A 20,933-nucleotide genomic window follows, 5' to 3' on the forward strand; every position below is an offset into this window, starting at 1 on the left:
AAAAAAAAAAAAAAAAAAAAAAAAACAATAAGACAAGTTTAACAACCAATATACAATTAAGTGCTGAAAACAGTACTAGAAAACATCGTAGGAACATACACCCAAGTATAAAACACTTCCAGAATATGCAATCTCAACGTATATAACATGGCATGCTGATAAGACAATGTAATTGGTAATTGCAAGCAGGGCCAGAACAACACGATCAATCATCAACAAACATAGTACATGGGTGTTATATAATTAAAGAACGAAACGAGCACAAAATCTTCCATAGTACAACATGGTGCACAGAAAAAAAAAAATTTAAATGAATTATACCTTAATCTTGTTGGCGGTTGCAGCATGGGTGTCATCAGTTTTCTCCGCCTCGGTTTTTAAATCGACTTTCAAGTCCTCCACGATGCTCTTGCTCTCCAAGTCCCAGATCTTAATACTGCTCTCGGTCGCAGCACAGAGCCAGTACCTGTTGGGGCTGAAACAAAGAGCATGAATAATCGATCCGGCATCCAATGAATAGAGCTTCTTACCCTCGGCCAAATCCCATAGCAAAATCACTCCGTCTTTGCCTCCACTAGCGCATAGCGACCCATCAGGAGAGACAGCCACCGTATTGACATAACCAGCATGACCAGCAAGAGTCACTCTCAACTTGCAATTGGTCAAATTCCAAACCTTCACGGTCTTGTCCCAAGACGCCGAAACAATCGTCGGCAAGAGAGTGTTAGGGCTGAATCTAACACAGCTAACCCAGTCACTGTGAGCGTCACCATCCTGGATTGTGTACTTGCACTCACCGAGTGTATTCCATAGCTTGATCGTTCGGTCACGAGAGGCCGAGACGATCTGACGATTGTCAATGGAGAAGGCAACAGAGAGAACATCCTTCGAATGACCAACAAATCGACGGGAGGTAACGCCGGTGGCGAGGTCCCAAAGGCGGAGCTCTCCGTCCCAGGAACCAGAGAGAGCGAACTGGCCATCGGAAGAGAGAACAACATCCTGAACGAAGTGGGAGTGGCCATTGAGCCTACGCTGAGGAACACCGTAGGTCTTCTCCTCCTTAGTGAGACGCCACAAGATGATGGATTTGTCACGTGAAGAGGTGACGATCATATCGGAATTGTCAACCGGAGTGGCTATGGCCGTGACCATATCCGTGTGAGCCCTCATCGTTCCCCGGAGAACGAGCCCTTCCGCCATTCTTGAGTTGTGGTTTGTTCTGCGCCTTCGGCTGTGTAAAGATTGTAAATTTGTGAGCGATAGAGGAGGAAGCGTGGGGGAGATGAGAAGATATATATAGTCGAGCAAATTAGGGTTTTGAAAAGTCGACCGGCTATAGGCGGTTGTAACTTGGAGAACCCTAGGAACCGTTTGGGCCTTGTGAGAACTAAAACCCATTTTTCTTTTTTCTTTTCAATTATTATTATTTTAGCTCACATTAATTCTAAGTTAAAGCATTTCCTATGATTTTTTTTCTTTTATTTTCTTTCATTTTTATTCTTATAAATTTATTGGATTTAATTAAATTATTAATTTTAATAAATGACAGAATTTTATATTTTTTTTACTTTTTTTTTTAAAATTTATTTAAGCTACAATTATATTTTGTTTGAAAAACTTTTTATAGTAACTATTTTTCTTCATATTTATCAAATTACCCATTTTTAAAGTAAAAAAATAAAAAAGTTGTAATTCATAATAAGTTACATAATAATTTTGAATTAATATTTTAAAACAGCTCAAAATAAAAAAAAAATGGCTATCTGAAAACAATTTAGACGAAGAGATAACGAAAATAAAAAAATTTAAATATTCTTTAAAGTTGAATTTATGAAATAAAAAAAAACAGCCATTAATATTGATTTATTATTATTATTATTTTACAACTGATTAGAGGTAATAATTTTGATAAAATTAATTCGGAGAATACATTAGATGCTATAATTTAATTTTGTTCATTTTTTCTTATAATAAATATATGAGCTTTTTAATATCTTTTTTATTACTTTTTTTTTTTTTTTTTTTTTGAATTTCATTCGTAGAAATTTGTTATAAAATACAGGTTTTCGAGTAGACGAATACGATCGATCTAGCAAAATAATTAAAGGGGTTGTTTAACATTTCAACAAACTGCTTAATCTCAGGCCCTTCAAAAACGAAGTTATAAGTAACTCGAGTGTTAATTGTAGCTCCATGAAGTGTTACTATTTTCTGTGTGAACACGAAGAGTTAAAAGATTAAAAACCAAAATTTATTCATGAATTGTCAAAATTGCCACTCTAATTTCTCAGCTTGCAGCGGTTCTTCAAGCTCCAAACCCTTGAAATTTCATAACCCAAAACAGGCTAAGAATCTGTGTTGATAAAGTGGGCAAGAACTGCATCTATCTGTGCTTGTTGGGCTGCTTTCCATTTCGACTATCCCCTTTTCCCAGTCGTGGGGTATCGAGGTGTTGTGCGTTTATTCATCTATTTTCCTTTCTGGGTTACTGATAGTTTTGGATTTTGTGGATGATTTGATATCTATCGTGGTTTTGTCGAAATGGATTTTCAGGTGAAGAAGGCATGGTGATGAGTATTCAGTTTAATTCATGACACCAAAATGTTTCCTGTAAGGTTGGTTCTATTGGTTCTTCAGCATTATTTCATATGCTTCTCTTTATGTTGCTATTGACTGAAGGTGCATACTTCTGGGTGCTTCCCCCCCCCCCCCCCCCCCCCCCCCCCCCCCCCCCCCCCCCCCCCCCCCCCCCCCCCCCCCCCCCCCCCCCCCCCCCCCCCCCCCCCCCCCCCCCCCCCCCCCCCCCCCCCNAGCTATCCAATTTTTGGTTATCTTCTGATTCCAGACAATTGAGACTAGGAGGATGGTTGGTTTCTAATTGATTGATATAGAATGAATGGTTTCACGTTCTTTGATTACAATAATTGATTCTGAAGGAATGTTATTTCTAGTGTTTGTTGGATGAATTCCTGGGAAGGAACGGAAGTATGGTACTTTTACCATACGAAAGGTATCTTTTGTGATTTGGAAGAACTGAAAGTGTGAGATCCCCACGTCAGTTGGAGAGGAGAACGAAGTATTCCTTCTAAGGGTGTGGAAACCTCTCCCTAGTAGACACGTTTTAACGTCGTGTGAGGCTAATGGTGATACGTAACGGGCCAAAACAGATAATATCTACTAGCAGTGGGCTTGACCTACTACAGAAAGAGAGCAACTTATTGTGAAAAGGGGAAAAGCTTGAGAACTATTTTATGATTTCTACATATTGATCTCGAAATATGTTTTGGGAATCCAAAATGATGTTGAAGGCAGAGCTCGATAGTTAGCGGTCGATGTAGTTTACGTATCCATATTATTTGGTTTCTCCCATTTCATGATGTCTTATTAGCAGGGATTTTTGGAGAAGGCACAAGAAGAAGATTTTAACCACAGCTGGTGTTATTGGAAGTGGGTATTTTCTCTACAAACAATATGATTACTACAGTAGAAGGCTTCAGGTTATTCAAAGAGAGCTAGATAATGAACGCGAAGCGGACGAGCTCATTAAAGCTCAGTTAAGAGATGCTTACTTTTTCGGTCCCTCGTTTTATCGGTATCGTTTTCTTCTTTAACTTTCGAGTTTGTTGGATGCGTGCTTGCAGAATACAAGCTCATTTTGAGCATATTCAGAGGATAGCTGATACCACGACACTGCCTCATGCTATACAACATTTACAAAGTCGGATAGAGGAAGATTTGGATCTTTCGCACCTGACCAAGCGGTTAATGATGGGGAAGGGTCAACCAAACACTTTGACATTAGCAGAAAAACTCGATTTATGGGAAAACCTCAAAATACTAAGTATGTAACGATCTCGCTTTCGTGTTCATATTTGGATCTTTCGTGTTCATAGATTTAGATCACCTTGCTTGGTATGCATTTTTCCAGGCTTCACAAAGATGGTGATATCACTCTGGGCAATAACTGTTTTAAGCTTATACATTAGAGTTCAAGTCAACATCTTAGGAAGACACATGTACGTTGATACTGCCCGTGGTCTCGGTAGCTCCCATTTCCTCGTAAGGCCTGCTGTTTTCGACTATCGTACTTGTTTGAACTGTTTTTATCGCTGTCACTCTTGGCATTACTACCTTAGTCATTTTACTATTTATTTGGTTTTTCTTTTTTAAAAAAATTTTAATTTCTTATATAGAAGTACTGATGACATTTTCCGTGAGTACCCATTATATTTTTCTATTGACCTTTGATAAGGAGCTCCATGATTTGCGCCTATCGGCTGCTAGGGTGTTGTCATCCTTCACTTTAGCTAAAAATGTCTGCAGTTTAGCTTCAAACTAAAGAAAAAATGTCTACACATTCAGGGTCATCGTTGTAGACTTGTTGTGTGTTGACTGTATTTGTGAGATCTCACATCGGTTGGAGAGGGGAACGAAACATTCCTTATAAAGATGTGGAAACCTCTCTCTAGAAGACGCGTTTTAAAACCGTGAGACTGACGACGATACATAATGGGTTAGAGCAGACAATATCTGTTAGCGGTGGGTTTAGACTGTTACAGATGGTATCAGAACCAGACATTTGGGCAATGTGCCAGCGAGGATGCTGGGCCCCAAGAGGGGTGAATTGTGGGATCCTACGTCGGTTGAAGAGGGGAACAAAGCATTCCTTATGAGGGTGTGAAAACCTCTCCCTATCAGACGTGTTTTAAAACCGTGAGGCTAAAGACAATACATAATTGGCCAAAGCGGACAATATTCTTTAGCGGTGGGTTTGGGCTGTTACAATATTTTGCATTCCATTTTTTTCCGTTCATCAAGTGGAATGGCCATGTTACGCCAATAAATGAGTAGGTGATGTAGGCAACGTGAATGTTGTTCCGTTTTCCAGCTATAACTTCTAAACATGATATGAGATTTTAAATTTATTTGATATCAAACTTGAAAGCTGTGTAATGCGTGCTATTATTAGTTCTTTCTTGACTCACTGTCTTTTCTCTGATGTTAGTCCTTGTGATTTCTGATTCCACAGGAGGAGGCTGAGCTCGTCGATAGGAACGACGAGCAGAAATTTCTGGCTATCTCTGATTTTCTCTCTAATTATGGTCTGAATACCTTAATTCCTAGAATGCAGGTAGCAGTAGCAGAAGTTCTCAAGAGGTAAGGGGCTATGTTGATTTCGTCGACTATGTCGATGCTTTCTCAGATGTGATTAGTATTCTTTGTCGATTTTCTTGGTTGCAGTAAACAGTTGCGAGATGTCTTTGATACAACTACGCTTCGCGAAACTACTATACGTATGATAAAAATCTTCATGAGCACGGGACGTCCCCATCATTGGTTGGACTACTTGATGCCTGAGGACAATCAATCTAGTATTACCGGCACGCTCTCTACAGATGACGATGCAACTGTCACAAATATCAATAAGTTTGACCAACTTATGATGGAGACTCGAGCAGTTCTGCTAAGGTACGAGGATTATAAATCAAATGTCACCATAATGATTATAGACCGTCTCGTTGGTTTAACAGTTCAAGCCTACTCCTTGCAGATATTGTTCTTTTTAGTTTTTCCTTTCTCTTAAGGTTTTAAAATGTGTCTGTTAGGGAGAGGTTTCTACACCCATATAAAGAACGTTTCGTTCTCCTCTCCAACCAACGTGGGATCTCACAGTCCACCCCTTTTGGGGTTCAGCGTCCTCGTTAGCACTCGTTCCCTTCTCCAATCAATGTAGGATCCCCCAATTCACCTCTCTTCAGGGTCCAGCGTCCTTGCTGGCACACCGCTTCGTGTCCACCCCCTTCAGGGCTAAGCCTCCATGCTGGCACATCGCTCGGTGTTTGACTCTCATACCATTTGTAACGGCCTAAGCCCATCATCAGCAAATGGCTTTTCTTTATGAGAGAGGTTTCCACACTCTTATAAAGAATGTTTCGTTCTCCTCCCCAACCGATGTGGGATCTCGCAATCCACCTCCCTTCGGGGCCCAGCGTCCTTGCTGGCACATCGCCTCGTGTCCACTCCAATCCACCCCCCCCCCTCGGGGCTCAGGCTCCTCGCTGGAATATCGCCCAGTGTCTGCCTCTGATACCATTTGTAACAGCTGAATCCCACCGCCAGTAGATATTGTCCTCTTTGGGCTTTCCGTTCCGGGCTTTCACTCAAGTTTTTAAAAAATGCGTATGCTCGGGAGAGGTTTCCATACCCTTGTAAAAAATGTTTCGTTCTTTCGTTCTCCTCCCCAACCGATTTGGGATCTAATAGTTCATGTTGAATGCAATATCATCACTCTCTAGACAAATTTGTAAACTATCAACCACGTTTCGTTCAGTTAACAATATATGATATTTTCTTCCTCTTTTTATGGGTTCAGTGCCGAATTTGGGAACGTCGTCGAGAGGTCGTTAGAAGTAGGAGTGGATGGGTTGATGGAAGAAATGGAGGGTTCAGTTGGTGGAGGCGGCAGCAGCAGTACATCAGGGACACCACTGGCTAGGCTTGTGCCAAGAGTTTCCCAGATGGGGCCATTGCTCCTTGAAGATCCAAGAAAAACCAGATTCATCCAACTGATCAGAGGTATACCAGAAGTGGAAATCTTCTTTACTCTCCTCTATGCGAACACCATGCCTGCCTCTTAGAAACAAACACCTTAGCATGGGTTGCTTGCTGCACATTCTTCCCACTTCATTAGGTTCTTGTTTACACATCATTGTAAAAAGTCTGGTTTCCTTCCTTTTGGCTTGGCTTGGCTTGGCTTGGATCGGATCCTTACAAACATTAAAACGTTTGGAAAGAATCTGGAAAGAATCTCTGAGGTGGTGATAGGCGATATTTTTTTTAAAATATCTTTACGGTTAGTACTATTTTTCAAAAATACTCATAAACTTTCAAAAATTAACATTTGGAAATAATCTAGGTAGATAAACTATAAATCTTTTTTAAAACTTTTGTTTATAATTATAAAAGGTCACAATTTAAATTTTATTAATGAAACTTTTTAAATTTAATATTTTTGAAATAAGATATTAAATTTTTTTTCTCTAAAATAAATACTAAAAATATTTTTTAGATTTTTTTTTTCCTTAGTTGAAAGATATTATTGAATTTATAAATATTTTTATTAATTTAGTTTAATAAAATTTGCCATATTTTAAAATTTAAAAAATATAATGTTTTAATCCATGGACAAAGTTGAATTAAAATATAGAGATTTTTTTTTTTTTAAATGTTTCTAATGAAACTAAAATTAAAGTATAGAAAGTAAAAATACGTGAGGATTATTTGAAGCATGAAAATTTCACTTGAAGAAAAATTAAGTCCACTCATATTCATTAATGTAGAGGATTTTAATTGAGTTGCCAATCATGGGGTACAAGGATTTGATCCGCACCAGATATTTGTATGGATGAAGAGAAGAACCAAGAAGAACCTTCTTCCTCTTCAGGCCAAGAACGCCGCCATCGTCGGAGCTAAATAACGATGACCTCACTCGTAGTACCGCCTTCAACCTTGGGGTCCTCGTTCTTCAGCTGGTTTGCTTCCAGTTCATCCAATAACTCTCTCAATCCCCCAAAAATCTTCCGCAAAACCCCTTCTAATGCCGTGGCGCTATACCCCATTTCGTTAAAATCTTCAAACCGGCCTTCATTTGACAGATTTCCGCGAACGAAAATCTGGGCAACTTTAGGCGAAAAGGACCCAAATGGAGCAGCCCCACTTCAAGTTGTGGAAGAGAGTTCCAGCAGTGTATGTGATGTTTTTGCTTTTGATATTTCTCTAGTCGCTAAGATTTCTTGTTAGTATGTTGCCTTTCTTGGCCCCCAAGGAGGGTGATTGGATGGACGCTGTCCCGAGGAGGGTGGATTGTGAGATCTTACAGATGTGTTTTAAAATAGTGAAGTTGACGATAATACGTAATAAGCTAAAATGGAAAATATCTACCAGGGTTGTGATTAGGGTGTTACATTATCTATTCATAAGCAACCGAACTAAAAGATGAGTCAATTAGAGCTGTTCAAATAATGTATGAAGAATTGACTGGTGTAGATTGTGGACGAGGAAGTGGAAAAGAGTGTCAAAGTGCTAAAGGATGCGGCGAAGACTAGACGGGTAGCAGCAGAAGAAGTTTTGTCGGCTCTTTCTGTTCTTGAGAAGGCCAAACTTGACCCTTCAAAGTTTTTTAATACGCTTGGTGGAACAAGCTCTCCAGGGAGAACCTGGATGCTTATTTTTACTGCTGAGGTTGATTTTATTTCCGTTTCTTTTGCTAATTAAGAATGTTTAATCACTCTAATTTCTGAATTCTAGTGCTGAATTACAGAAAAAATTGGAGAAAGGGCGGTACTTTCCTCTCACAGCCATCCAGAGGTTTGATGCTGCTGTAAGTTCATCTGTCTTCCTCTCTAGCTTTTACTGTATGATTGCTATATCTCATCTTGGAAAAGATTGCATGAATTTAAAACGTAGCATCCTTAATGTGCAATAAGAACAGAAACCTAGGACTGCTCTAGTTGATTTTCTAGATTTTTTTTGAGATGAATTCATGGTTGCCTGGATTTTAGGGAAAAAGAATAGAGAATGGAGTGTTTTTGGGACCTATTGGAAGCTTAACATTTGAAGGTAGAATGTCATGGAAGAACAGAATATTAGCGTTCATTTTCGAGCGAATTCGGATCAAATTTGGACCTTTAGAACCTTTGGAGATCAGTCTTGGTAAAAAGGATGAAAGGGAGCCAAGCAGTAAAGATCCTTTCTTTATCTGGTTTTATGTTGATGAGGAACTAGCTGTTGCTCGTGGTAGAAGTGGGGGAACTGCATTCTGGTGCCGGTGTCGTCGTGTTAATACTTAGTTCTTTTCTTCATCAAACATCTGGTCTTGTTCAGTGTGTTATATTTGTTAAGAACGTGTACATCCTAACTGGTCTATAAGAATTTCAATTTGTTCTGTGCTATTTGCTATCTCTGAGCTTCACTTCTGGAGAAATCAATGCCATTTTACTTCATACTTTGCATTGTCATTTGAATTAAGGCATGCTATTCATCCACAGAATGTTTACTATGATTTTCAAGCTGTTTGTTAGGTAATTGCCACTTCTCATAGGAATTGTACCTTGGACAGCTATCTGAGTGTGGGTTCTATTGAACTTACCTTAGCTTTTGTGAGGTCGCATATTAGTTGGAGAGGAGACGAAGCATTCCTTATAAGGGTGTGGAAACCTCTTCCTGGAAGACGTATTTTAAAACCGCGAGACTGATGGTAATACGTAATAGGCCAAAGCGGACAATATCTGTTGGCGGTGGACTTGGGCTGTTACAAGTGGTATCAAAGCAAGGCACCGGGCAGTGTGCCAGTGAGAATGCTGGCCCCCAAGGGGGGGTGGATTGTGAGATCCCACATCGATTGGAGAGGGGAACGAAACATTCCTTATAAGAGTGTGGAAACCTCTCTTTGAAAGATATGTTTTAAAACTGTGAGGTTGACGACGATACGTAATAGGCCAAAATGAACAATATCTGCTTACGGTGGACTTGAGCTGTTATAAATTGTATCAGAGCGAGATACCGGACGGTGTGCCAATGAGGATGCTGGCCCCCAAGGGGGTGGATTGTTAGATCTCACATCAGTTGGAGAGGGGAACAAAACATTTCTTAAAAAGGTGTGGAAACCTCTCCCTGGAAAACGTGTTTTAAAATTGTGACGTTGACGGTGATACGTAACAGGCTAAAGCAGACAATATCTGCTAGCGGTGGGCTTGGGCTTGAGTTGCTACAACTTTCCTTCTCTTTCTCTAAAATTTGGTGTATCCTTTAGCGGGTCCAAGTGCAGCTGAACTGTTGAGTGTTTAACTTGTTCATTTGCAAATAGGTATCATTTTCAATTTTTTTTAATTGTTATGCCAAGCTGACCTCTTTTGTTGATGAATCAATTAGATAACCTTATCTGAAGTTATATGCTATTTAAACCGTTAGATTGTCTTTCTTGTTTACTAGTCTATAACATTACTTTAATTCTTGCTTTCAAACTCTCTTCTAAAAATCTCTCTGCCCCGTTTTTTAAAACTTTCTTCTCAAACGGGGCTAGAGGCTTAAGTATATGTCATCCAGCCAGAGGCTACGCAAATTTGAATAGGCTGACTCACTCGGTGGTGAGAGTGATTGCTGCACAATCACTTATAAATGTCTCGAGGAAGTGCAATTGTTTTATCCTATAATGATCGATTAAAATAGCAAAAAAAAAAAAAAAAAACCCCATCAAACAAATAAAAGGAAAAAGAAAAACAGATTCTTATGACTCCAGGATTATTGGAAATGAGATATAAATGCAGGATGAGGCATCCTATTGCTTATTTTCAGCTAACGACCGGACGTAGCTCAGACTCCCCTTGAAGTAGTTGACAAGATCTTCTCTGGGTGGAAGGGATTCTTTGATAACTGGAATGTGTATGAAGTTTTGTACCCATTCATGAAGGGATGGGACCCTGTCTTTATCAAACACCTTCATTTCTCCAACTTCATCAAGAACACTGAGCCAGTGGCACATCCACCCTGCAGCTAAATCCAGGTAACCAATTTCATCTCCACCAAAGAATTTCTTTCCTTGGATTTCTTTGTCAAGCAATGCCAAATTCTGTATTGCAGCCTCCACAGCCTTCTCCTTCTCTTCTCCTTCAGCCTGGCATGCTTCCCAGGCACCCAGCAGGCCCTGCGTTCACAAAAACATGGTCAGTATCTTGGTCTTTATTATCTAAAACCATATAACTTGGGTTACCTTCTCATCTAAAAGCTTAGCCCAGAAGCGAGCCATGGCTCTGTTATATGGATCTTCAGGTATGAGCGGGTTGTCCTTCCACGTCTCGTCGATGTATTCGAGGATGAGAAGCGACTCGGAGATGGGTTTGTCATGGTGCAAGAGCACAGGTATTTTTTTGTACACAGGGTTGGACTTGAGAAGCAGCTCACTTTTGTTTCTCACGTCTTCGGTATGTACTCATACTCAATTCCTTTGAGCTTCAAAGCCCATTCAACCCTTACAGAGAAGAGGCTTGCAGCTGACCCAATAATCTTTACCTCTGCCATTGTCGGTGATCCTTCCTTGCATATTGTCTCAAACTCTTAGCCTTTTATAGTCTCGATGTTGCTTCTGGGTGATTATTATTTGTCTAAAATTTACCTTCCAAATGTAGGAAATGGCAGCTTTGACAAGGAGCTTGAGTCAAAGGAAAGCGCTAATGAATTCTTCAAGTGGGCTCCCATCTTCTCCAGTGTTCTAGCAGTTTTTTTTTTTTTTTTTTTTTTTTTCNTTTTTTTTTTTTTTTTTTTTTTGTCGACCACTAGCATATATTGTCCGTTTTGGTCCGTTACGTATTGATGTCAACCTCACGGTTTTACAATGTGTCTGCTAGAAAGAGGTTTTCATACCTTTATAAGGAATTTTTTGTTTCCCTCTCCAACCAATGTGAGATCTCACAATTCATCCCCTCCGGAGCCCAACATCCTCGTTGTCACACCGCCTGGTGACTGACTCTAATACTATTTGTAACAGCCCAAGTCTATCGCTTTGATTCGTTACATATCGTCGTCAGCTTTACGATTTTTAAACGCGTTTGTCAGGGAGAGATTTTCACACACTTATGCTCTGTTTCCCTTTCCAACCGATATAAGGTCTCACGTTTTTATTCGTTTTTTTATCACTTATGTAATCAATGAAAGTTGAGCCCCCAGATCTGATCCATTCTCCCTGGAGGATTCAAAGTCTACCATCAGCCACAAGAATGTTCAAAGATTATGACGTATTTGACTTTCCATTGCAATGGCAACGTCATTGCTTGCGATAGATATAGACGTTTTTTGTTCGTTTTTTTTTATCACTTATGTACAGTGTCTCATTCCATTGATCACAATAGTTTTAAATTTGTCATTTTTAGACGTATTGAAACGGAGGATTCAAGTGTTTGTTCGTTCCGGTAGTCGGTAGTGCCTGTGTTCGACAAGTGTAGACACTCGGAACATTTTGCTCTCGTTGGATACATGTCGACACTTATTAGGACGATAGTATATACTCCTTCCGTTCATGCTATGATATTTGCTTCATAAATAATGTCTTGATGAATCTTATATCATTCTTAAATGAAGTTGACATGACCGACAATAAACAAGAGTAACACTCGTACTATGAAAATTTCCTATGGAATCGGTGTGCAAAAGTGGAGACTATTTTTTTTTCATTTGTTTGATTCTTATTGAATTTTCTCGGCCACCAAACAAATTTTAGAACTTTAAAGTTGAAGTATAAAATTTCAAAAAATCCCGAAATCAAAATATAAATATCATCTATGCAATCTTAACTAATTTATGAATCAACAAAATTTTAATAGCTACAAATTTGGTAATATAATAGAAATCATAATCATGATGAATTCAAATAATAATAAAAATCATAATCATGAGTTGGGCCGTGGGCCTCGGCCCACAGCCCAACTTTGATTAAAATCAGGTGAGAAGTAATAATAAGGGATCGGATTGGGCATTGGCGAGAAAAAAAGAAGGAAAAATAGAAAAATGCTTGAAACAGCCGAAAGAGGCTTCTTTTTCACGCTCTCGTCTCTCGGTCGCTCGATCTTCAACGGCTTTCTTTGTGCTACGAACTGAGCTACACACTCACCATCTCCAAACCCTAATTTCGCCGGATTTCCTTGGACAATGATGCCCTAGACATTTCTTTTACCGATCCTATGTGTCTGGCATGAGAAGGATACCGGAGGTAAGAAGACGTTTTGAAGGAATCATTTGGAGGCAGCAATGGCTGAGCTCGATCCATCAAAGAAAGTGGCCGACAGATATTTAAAGCGTGAGGTTCTCGGAGAGGGTACCTATGGCGTTGTATATAAGGCCATTGATACCCAGGTAGGTCTTTGCCCACCCGTTCTGTTACGATTCTGCATCTAAAGGTCACATGCCTTTCTTTGCGTGAAAAGTTTTTAACTCTTTGATGCGTTTCAAAGAGCAAATGATGGGCATAGAGAAAAGAAGGGCAATTCGAAAGGTTACAGCCAAATTCAATGTAATTGATTTGACAATGATATTGAGGGGGAATATGGCGATGCGTTCTGGAAGTATTTGAATGTTTCTTCGAGTTCAGTTGCTTTCGTTATGTTTCAAAGCTGTTGAATGCCCGGCTCTTTTGCCCTAGGATGTACTAAACTGTAAAATGAGTTTTGTTACCGGAACCATATCTCACGGTAGCTGGATATATGTCTAGACTCAAGGCAGCAGTTCTTATGTCCACTTACCTTAAAGTCTGATTGTTCGATGCTTGAAAATCGAAAAACTATATATTGATTTTCTATTACATCAACAAAATAGGGTTCTCAACTTTATTTATCAAATTTCTTTTTTTTTTTTTTTTTACTTTTTAGACAGGTCAGACGGTTGCAATCAAGAAAATTCGGCTTGGCAAACAAAAAGAGGGAGTAAATTTTACGGCTCTTCGAGAAATCAAGCTGCTTAAAGAGCTCAAAGATTCAAATATAATTGAGTTAATTGATGCATTCCCTCATAAAGAAAATTTGCATCTTGTTTTTGAATTTATGGAGACGGACCTTGAAGCTGTTATACGTGATCGAAATATATTTCTTTCCCCTGCTGACATAAAATCATACCTTCAGATGACGTTGAAAGGTCTTGCTTTTTGCCACAAGAAGTGGGTTTTACATAGGTATCAGAATTTTGATAATATTATTATTATTGTTGATGTTTAGTTCAACTTATTTAGCGTCTGAATACTGTGCTTTATGTTCCTTTTATAAGATGCATGCTTTTACTTTACAGGGATATGAAGCCAAATAATTTGTTGATAGGACCGAATGGTCAACTGAAACTTGCAGATTTTGGTTTGGCTAGGATATTTGGGAGTCCTGATCGTAGATATACTCACCAGGTATACTTCTCCCTCTTTTGCATTATTGATATATGCAGGTAAATATTTATTGCATTGGAGCCCTTTGACTCTAATTTGTTATGTGTAGTAACTGTTTCTTTTAAAGCTGGGAAAAGTAAATGACCTTGTTATGTATTAAAAACAGAGTTTTTTTTCAATCTAAAATGATACAGGCACAGAACCCATCTTCATTTTATGTGGCCAGATAATATTTCATCACTATACCTGAATTTCTGTTCATCTCAATCTTGACACATGTCTGTAATATTTGAAAATAGGTGTTTGCCCGATGGTACAGAGCACCTGAGCTATTGTTTGGCTCTAAGCAGTATGGTTCTGCAGTGGATGTTTGGGCAGCAGCTTGTATTTTTGCTGAACTACTACTTCGTAGACCTTTTCTTCAGGTAAGTTCACGTTTGCAACTATCAATGATTCTCTAATTTACACGATCATGGCAGATGTTTGGCCCATGAGGATCAAATTTATTCGTTTTCCCTTCTTCTGCTTGTGATGTTTAGACTTCACCATGTAAATTGTTTTAGTATAAACAATTTTTAATTAGTCTTTCATTCCTGCCGGTTTCTTGTTGGTACTCGAATTGGCATGCACAATACAATCTGTGTAGAGTCTATCAAGAATGGGCTGTAGAAACTTTTGTGTAGATGGTGTTGTTAGTATGTGTTACAGAAGTAACTTTCGTAGCTTGTAAGTTTAACAAACCCATATCTTCTGAACTTTGATATACCTACAGATGTTAATGTTTAGATTTTCATACTCTTCCGAGAGTCCTAAATGCTTAGTTTCTGACAATTTTATTCGGTTATAATTTTAAAGTTGCACTTGCATATTGTTAACTATGTAGAATAGATTTAAGTTCAGATTTGGGAATATAAACTTCCACTTGGATATTTGTTCTTGGATTTTTTGTATGACTATGAAAAATAGACTTCATGTTCAGATTTTGATTTCTTGTATTTCTTCAAATTTTTGAAGTTATTTTTATTTTTGACAGGGTTCGAGCGACATTGATCAATTAGGGAAGATCTTTGCAGCTTTTGGAACTCCGACAACTTCTCAGTGGTCTGATATGTTATACCTACCTGATTATGTGGAGTTCCAATATGTTCCTGCACCTCCTCTACGTTCATTGTTTCCTATGGCTAGTGATGACACGCTGGATCTCCTATCAAAGATGTTTGCTTATGATCCAAAGTCTAGAATTTCCATTCAGCAAGCATTGGAGCATAGGTTCCATTTTTGAAATATGAAAATATTATTTAGAAATCAAGAAATGTTTTGGATACATTGCTTACAGTATTTCCTTTCTAGGTACTTCACATCTGCACCACTTCCCACAGATCCTAGTAAGCTTCCAAGGCCTACTTCAAAGCGTGAACCTATGAACCCTAGAGTTTCAGACTTAAATTCAAATGAGGGTCCTACTGTCCTCTCACCTCCAAGAAAGTCAAGAAGAGTAATGCCAGAGCGTGAGGCTTTTGAAGGAAATGTATGTAGAGCTGATAAGCTTGATGACCATGGTAATGAGGTGCGAGAGGCAGCTGCTGGAAATACAAGCAAAAATGAAGCAGTGCCAATGTCGTTGGATTTTTCTATTTTTGGTGGAAAACCTCCAAATAGACCAACAATTAACAGGTAAAAAAATTTCTGCCACAATAAGTTTATTGTGTAAATTGCTGAACCAATTGTCTGCGTTAGCTTGAAAGTTGGTTTGAAATCCTGGTATAGAGAATGTATGGACCTTCTTGAATGTTATCTCATACACTGGGGCTAAACTGAGTTGAAGTTTGACATGTCGTCATGGATAGTAATCTTAAAAGTTCCCATTATCAGAAATGCGAATTTGATGTTTTAAGATGGTCTCACCCAGTTTTGTTTGTGTTTTAATCGGGACTACCTTTTTATCGTGCAATTTTCTTTTGGATGACTAGCTGCAATTTCAACCAAATGTACTTGGTCTGGTAGTTGTCTTAAGACTACTTAGGTTGTTTGCTTCAAGCCTTTCTCATGGGAAAGCATATAGGAATAGGTTTTTGGTCTGTATGAATGGTGCTTTATAATGGGCATCATATCAAGAACATATGTACTACCATTACTTAAATCTTAAAATTAATTTCTAATGTATTTAAGTGAGTAATTAATTAAATAAATGGTGCTAAATTAGTTGATGAATCAAAGACCACAGAGAGGACCAATACAGTTTTTATAATAATCATTTTTTATTTTTTATTATTTCATAGAACATTTAATTATGAACATGGTCTTCATGACACCTAGAATCTTGAATAATTTGTGTTTCCCCCGTTCTTTTGCAGTGCTGACCGATCACATCTTAAAAGGAAATTAGATCTTGAATTCCAGCAATAAGGAGATTCTGTATCAGTGTACTGCAATATGAAATCAGCCTTTCAATTGAACTCTAGCCTGCATTTATGAGGTACAACGTCTTTGGAGTTTGTTCGAACTTGAATTATCCTAGAAAAGGAACTTTGATCTTGTAACCTCTGATAGTTTCCACCCCCCCGTTTCTTTTCCCAGCTAGTTAGTTTTTTGAAAAACGCGAGTGTTTTCCTCAATTGAATAACTCTGTTAATAATATACATTTTGTTTTAATATTCAGATCGGTTCAATAATTCTGATGTCGGATATTCAGTGTTCACTCTCTAGTCTGCTTAGTTAAAGGAATCTTGCTGAATATCCTCACGTGCTTGCTCTTTGGTTGTTTCTAGGGCAAACTGTGGAATTACTTCCAAGTAAAGACTGCCGGATCGTTTATCTTTTATCCTCATATCCCCTCGAGCGACTGATAAATTATAACGGTGTTTCATTTTGTAATTTTCACATATAGCTAATTGAAGTTGATTCATTTGATCCCTTATCGATATATTTGATAGCTCTCCCTTGAACCATTTCTGCTACAGTTCGGTCTTGGAAGTGTAACACTGACAGCTTCAAGGAAGCACTATTCAGTACACAGTAACAAAATGAAATAAAAATGATACATTGTGCAAGGCTTCCCTGATTTTTTCTTCAATCATGCAGCGTTGTTGTTATTGTCTAGTTTTGTTTGTCCTGGATCTCGTGTCCAATCAAGATGGAGAGCCCTGCCTTGATCCACCAAAAGTAATACACAGAGAAATAGAGTGATAAACCTAGAAATTGTAGACAAGATGGAAAAAGAGATGCTTGAATGCACCTCTTATGAACTGGAGGAGGTGTATCCAAAGTTCGTGACAGACCCATCCGTGTTCAAGCAGTCCAATCATTCTCTTCCTTCTACAAATAACTTCTTCCAAGTACAGGTCCTTGAAGGTACGCAAATATAGTTGACCATTTTCTTTAATGTTTTAAACCATGAGTCCGCATCATATTAGTATGGTAGGGTGTGAATCTAGCCCACTTTGGACTTGAACCTTTATAGTTCGACATTGGATTCTAGGAGTGTTTTTGAAAATATCAAAAGCACTTTTGTTGGGAGAGATTTAGTTTGTAGTAGGTCCTGTTTCTTTCTTTTATCTTCATTAGATTCTTCCTTCTCAATGGGTAAGTGTGATGAAGTCAATTCTGACCACCATTTTCACCTGAATTTGGAAGAACTATTCTACTTCAACACATTCCCGCAAGTACCACTGTGAAAACTCAGTCATACACGAGGAAGAAACACTGGTACTTATCCTTCAGTTTCATCACTTCATTTTACAAGCTTTCCTGCTAAACAAATGAAGTAAAACAACATTTCAAGTGACGTTGGGAGCCAAGAGATTTTCATTTTTGGCTAGGTCTCAACTAATACATATTTCTTCTAGGCACCTTTGGAATTTGAAAGAAACAATAGGCAGAGGTTGCTTACCCTGTTATTGTCAAGCAGGCTCCATAATTCTGTGAGATTCCCATTTGTTTTTTCTCCTTCCCATTATTATTATTACAATTCAGACTCATGCACAGCACCAAGTGTCCCAGTCTGGGGACGTGCCTTAACTTGAGAAATAACCACAATGGTGACAAATTTCAAAAGTAGTATTTCTAGATTAATCTGTTTGGTCATTAGTAGTTGCTCCTTTTTTCTGTTTAGAAACATGGGTAAAGGTTTATCTCCTGTACTGGTATGAATTGAGACCTCCGCATGATCTTTGAATACAGAGGATGATGAAGTTATAGTGGGTCAATCTGACTCGTAATTTAATTGGAGATCCAAAATCTAATTGAATCAAGTTCAGAACAGTTGAGGAATACTTACGACTTTCCAAAAATCGTCAAAAGCTTTTAACAATGAGTCATATTGTACAATTTGTTGATTTTCAAAGGCAAAGAGATTAATGACAAAGCTTCTCCACCCAAAAGAGCTTTAGTTTCATGCGATGACGTTCGTTGGAATGACTGACTCGTACACTCGTTCTGCAGCTATCTTTGCCTGAATATGACGAAAGAACGCATTAGGAATGTCAAATTTTAAGGGTATCGAGTAACGTTGATTATTTAAGATTCGAGTTTAGAGCTGTACTTCTTCGTCCCAGTTGGTGCGGATGGTAATGATAGCAAGAGAAAGTGTTTGGACAGCAAGTGCACAGATGATGCCTAACCACAGCCCCTATTGAGCATCATTTTCAAGAGAAAAAGGTTAAAAAATGGATTCCTAATAACTATAGGACATGATGTAAAATGGTGAGCATGAAGAGTGGAGAACATTAAGATTAACACTTTTACCTTTCCATCAATGTGCAAGACAAAAGCAAGCAAAACTGCAGACGGAATACCCACAAGATAATACGATCCAAGATTGACATATGCCCCAATTTTCTGCCAACCACATCCTCTAACAATGCCTGCATTTTATTTAAAGCACATACACACAGATTCTTCAAATGCCAATACTTTATGCAGGTGAAATGTGGTTAGATCACAATGGACAGGAAAATATCGTACATACAAAAGTATCAAGTTATCTTATTGCCAACTCTTTATCAAAGTTTACCTTAAAAAGTCCAATATTCTATAAAATTCCTCAATTCATTTTCATTTCACGTTTAGTACTCAACTGGAAAATGTCATCTAGACAACTTGGTCTGATCTTTGAAGGATTATGAAGTACCTGAAAGAACACACTGAAGTCCATCGAAAAAAGTGGACACTGCAATTATGGGAACTATATCCGCAACATATTTGACCACTTCTTGTTCATTGCTATATGCATAACCCCAAACATTTCGTATAAGAATCAAGACAGTCCCAAGCAGTAGTCCCTCAATAACGGCTATTGTCATAACTAGACACGCTGCTAGCTTTGCACCTGCAGGACGGCCAGCTCCCAGTTCATTTGAAACTCGCGTGCTTACAAAATGAAGTAGAGACAGTAATCTTAGTTAAATTTGAATTCTATCCATACTTATAAAAGAACAACAAGGTTCTCAATTTCCCAATTCAGGCAAGATGGAGAAAGACACATGAAAGTGAAAATTTTTAAGTTATCAGTAGAGAGGACAGAGATTCTTATGAGAAAGAGTGGCAAAATTTACCTAGCAGCAGCACTCAGACCCATTGGTATCATCCAAACGGTTAAATCTGTATTAAGGCTGGTAAAGAAACATGTTGGACAAGCTAGAGGTGGTTGGATATAACAAAAGAAAATAACATTGCTCCTGAAGAACTGATGTCTCTGTTTATACCTAATAGAAAGCACTGATGTCTCTAATTTTGGATTTGGTAGAAGTCCAGACAGAAGAACCACCATCTCGAATGACCACAGTTCCAAGCTGTTGAAAATCTTTTTGAACATTTTGAGAGAACTGCATCTTTGTGATTATGATAAAAGGAGAAACAGTAAAAGTGAGCATTACCAAACCATGACAGTTGAAGGGATTGCAAGTTTAAGGAAATACGAGATGTTGTGAAATGCCTGCGCTGAAAAGCCAGTCCAAGACTCTGAACATGAAGAAGAAAACTTAACATAAAGTATCAATATCAATGCATTGATCCAATAAGAAATGGAGTTTGCCAAAGCAGCTCCTCGAGTTTCAAGCCCAGCTTTGAATATCATAACCCAACAGAGGGCAATGTGAAGCAAAGCTGCTATTCCAGAACTCATCATCATTGGGAAAACAATGTTTTGGGTCTGTAAAAATCGGTTCAGGCACTGAACAAGACCATGAGCAAAAAGGCATGGAATCAAGCATTTAGCATATTTCCCAGCTTCTGCTGAAATTTGAGCATCTTGGCCAAGTAATTTCAGGATTTCTCCTGTGTTAGCCCAGATGACTGCAAGAGGTATGCTCACAAGTGAAAGAACAAACATTGCTCTTTGCATATAGATGCCCAACATGTGGTACTGCTTTGCTCCATAAGATTGGCCACAAAACGTATCCAGAGCACTAGCCATCCCCATCTAGACATGTATTTCAATCAAGACCATTTGAAGTATTTCAATCAAACCATGATCGAATATCTGTTATATATGGGAACAGAAATTGCAGATTCCTAAACCAACAAAATCACAGTCTCTTCGTTCGTTCTAGGATGCTAACTAATAACAAATTATTGTCTAATGTGTTCTAAAATCAGACAGGTTACTAAGAAGATGTAATTTTCCCGAGAAACAAACAGAAAATCAACTCACCAAGACGGTGAAACCAGTCACCGATGTAAAAGAAACGGCCATGGAAGCACCGGAGAGAGGCAATTCGCCGAGATGACCCACAAACATGATGGAAATCATCTGCAAACAGTATTGCAGAAAACTGACCGATATGAGAGGTCCTGCTAGCCATAGCTGCTTCTTTACTTCCTCGGCTATTAGTTTTCTTGAGAAATTGTTATCATCTACTAGTCCCCCGTCTTTCAGATTCACTTCATCTTCAGATATGTGAATTAGGGGCGACTTCAACCACGACTCCTGATCTCTCTCCATTATTTCTCTGCTCACAGAAATGGAGAGAGGAAGGGAAGTCAAGATGAAGCTTCCATATAAACCATGAAATGTGTA

The 20,933-nt window shown here is 38.5% G+C and overlaps 5 protein-coding genes and 1 pseudogene across 10 annotated transcripts in view; 3 read left to right on the forward strand and 3 right to left on the reverse strand.

The window, feature by feature from the left end:
- The window catches only part of LOC111498290 (guanine nucleotide-binding protein subunit beta-like protein), a 2,423-nt gene extending 1,146 nt beyond the window's left edge, over positions 1 to 1,277 (reverse strand). The window contains exon 1 of the mRNA XM_023149421.1: positions 322 to 1,277. Coding sequence (XP_023005189.1) covers positions 322 to 1,203 — 882 coding nt within the window. The 5' untranslated portion in view covers positions 1,204 to 1,277. The remainder of the gene's footprint in view (positions 1 to 321) is intronic.
- A 966-nt stretch (positions 1,278 to 2,243) lies between these two features.
- On the forward strand, positions 2,244 to 6,822 carry LOC111498214 (peroxisome biogenesis protein 3-2-like). 4 transcript variants are annotated; one of them, XM_023149355.1, is made up of 8 exons: positions 2,244 to 2,457; positions 2,557 to 2,613; positions 3,395 to 3,556; positions 3,645 to 3,844; positions 3,932 to 4,062; positions 5,033 to 5,160; positions 5,245 to 5,472; positions 6,377 to 6,822. In XM_023149355.1, the coding sequence occupies exons 2-8, from the start codon at positions 2,594 to 2,596 to the stop codon at positions 6,639 to 6,641; spliced, it is 1,134 nt and encodes a 377-aa protein (XP_023005123.1). In that variant the 5' UTR covers positions 2,244 to 2,457; positions 2,557 to 2,593; the 3' UTR covers positions 6,642 to 6,822. The 4 variants fall into 4 exon arrangements, with proteins under 4 accessions (XP_023005123.1, XP_023005125.1, XP_023005122.1 ...); XM_023149357.1 differs by having other exon boundaries at positions 2,557 to 2,618; positions 6,377 to 6,641; XM_023149354.1 differs by having other exon boundaries at positions 2,245 to 2,452; positions 6,377 to 6,821.
- Positions 6,823 to 7,344: 522 nt separating this feature from the next.
- LOC111498299 lies at positions 7,345 to 9,007 on the forward strand. The gene is made up of 4 exons (XM_023149432.1): positions 7,345 to 7,749; positions 8,050 to 8,244; positions 8,324 to 8,383; positions 8,565 to 9,007. The coding sequence occupies exons 1-4, from the start codon at positions 7,483 to 7,485 to the stop codon at positions 8,850 to 8,852; spliced, it is 810 nt and encodes a 269-aa protein (XP_023005200.1). The 5' UTR covers positions 7,345 to 7,482; the 3' UTR covers positions 8,853 to 9,007.
- A 1,004-nt stretch (positions 9,008 to 10,011) lies between these two features.
- Positions 10,012 to 11,079, reverse strand: LOC111498305 (annotated as a pseudogene).
- Positions 11,080 to 12,536: 1,457 nt separating this feature from the next.
- On the forward strand, positions 12,537 to 16,866 carry LOC111498202 (cyclin-dependent kinase D-3). 2 transcript variants are annotated; one of them, XR_002720739.1, is made up of 8 exons: positions 12,537 to 12,906; positions 13,419 to 13,717; positions 13,831 to 13,939; positions 14,218 to 14,343; positions 14,952 to 15,187; positions 15,269 to 15,592; positions 16,273 to 16,394; positions 16,687 to 16,866. XR_002720739.1 is itself a non-coding variant. In XM_023149349.1 (7 exons), exons 1-7 carry the CDS (start codon positions 12,802 to 12,804, stop codon positions 16,322 to 16,324), a joined length of 1,251 nt encoding a protein of 416 aa, XP_023005117.1. In that variant the 5' UTR covers positions 12,537 to 12,801; the 3' UTR covers positions 16,325 to 16,601. The 2 variants fall into 2 exon arrangements, 1 of the variants encoding a protein (XP_023005117.1); XM_023149349.1 differs by lacking the exon at positions 16,687 to 16,866 and having other exon boundaries at positions 16,273 to 16,601.
- Positions 16,867 to 18,101: 1,235 nt separating this feature from the next.
- On the reverse strand, positions 18,102 to 20,933 carry LOC111498176 (protein DETOXIFICATION 16-like). Of its 2 annotated transcripts, XM_023149327.1 has the most exons (8): positions 20,568 to 20,933; positions 19,792 to 20,336; positions 19,621 to 19,707; positions 19,471 to 19,527; positions 19,047 to 19,285; positions 18,662 to 18,780; positions 18,459 to 18,545; positions 18,102 to 18,368 (listed from the first exon to the last, which is right to left on the reverse strand). In XM_023149327.1, the coding sequence occupies exons 1-8, from the start codon at positions 20,856 to 20,858 to the stop codon at positions 18,309 to 18,311; spliced, it is 1,485 nt and encodes a 494-aa protein (XP_023005095.1). In that variant the 5' UTR covers positions 20,859 to 20,933; the 3' UTR covers positions 18,102 to 18,308. The 2 variants fall into 2 exon arrangements, with proteins under 2 accessions (XP_023005095.1, XP_023005088.1); XM_023149320.1 differs by having other exon boundaries at positions 19,471 to 19,707.

This window comes from Cucurbita maxima, unplaced genomic scaffold (assembly GCF_002738345.1).
Source record: "Cucurbita maxima cultivar Rimu unplaced genomic scaffold, Cmax_1.0 Cma_Scf00002, whole genome shotgun sequence".
Classification (NCBI taxonomy): domain Eukaryota; kingdom Viridiplantae; phylum Streptophyta; class Magnoliopsida; order Cucurbitales; family Cucurbitaceae; genus Cucurbita; species Cucurbita maxima.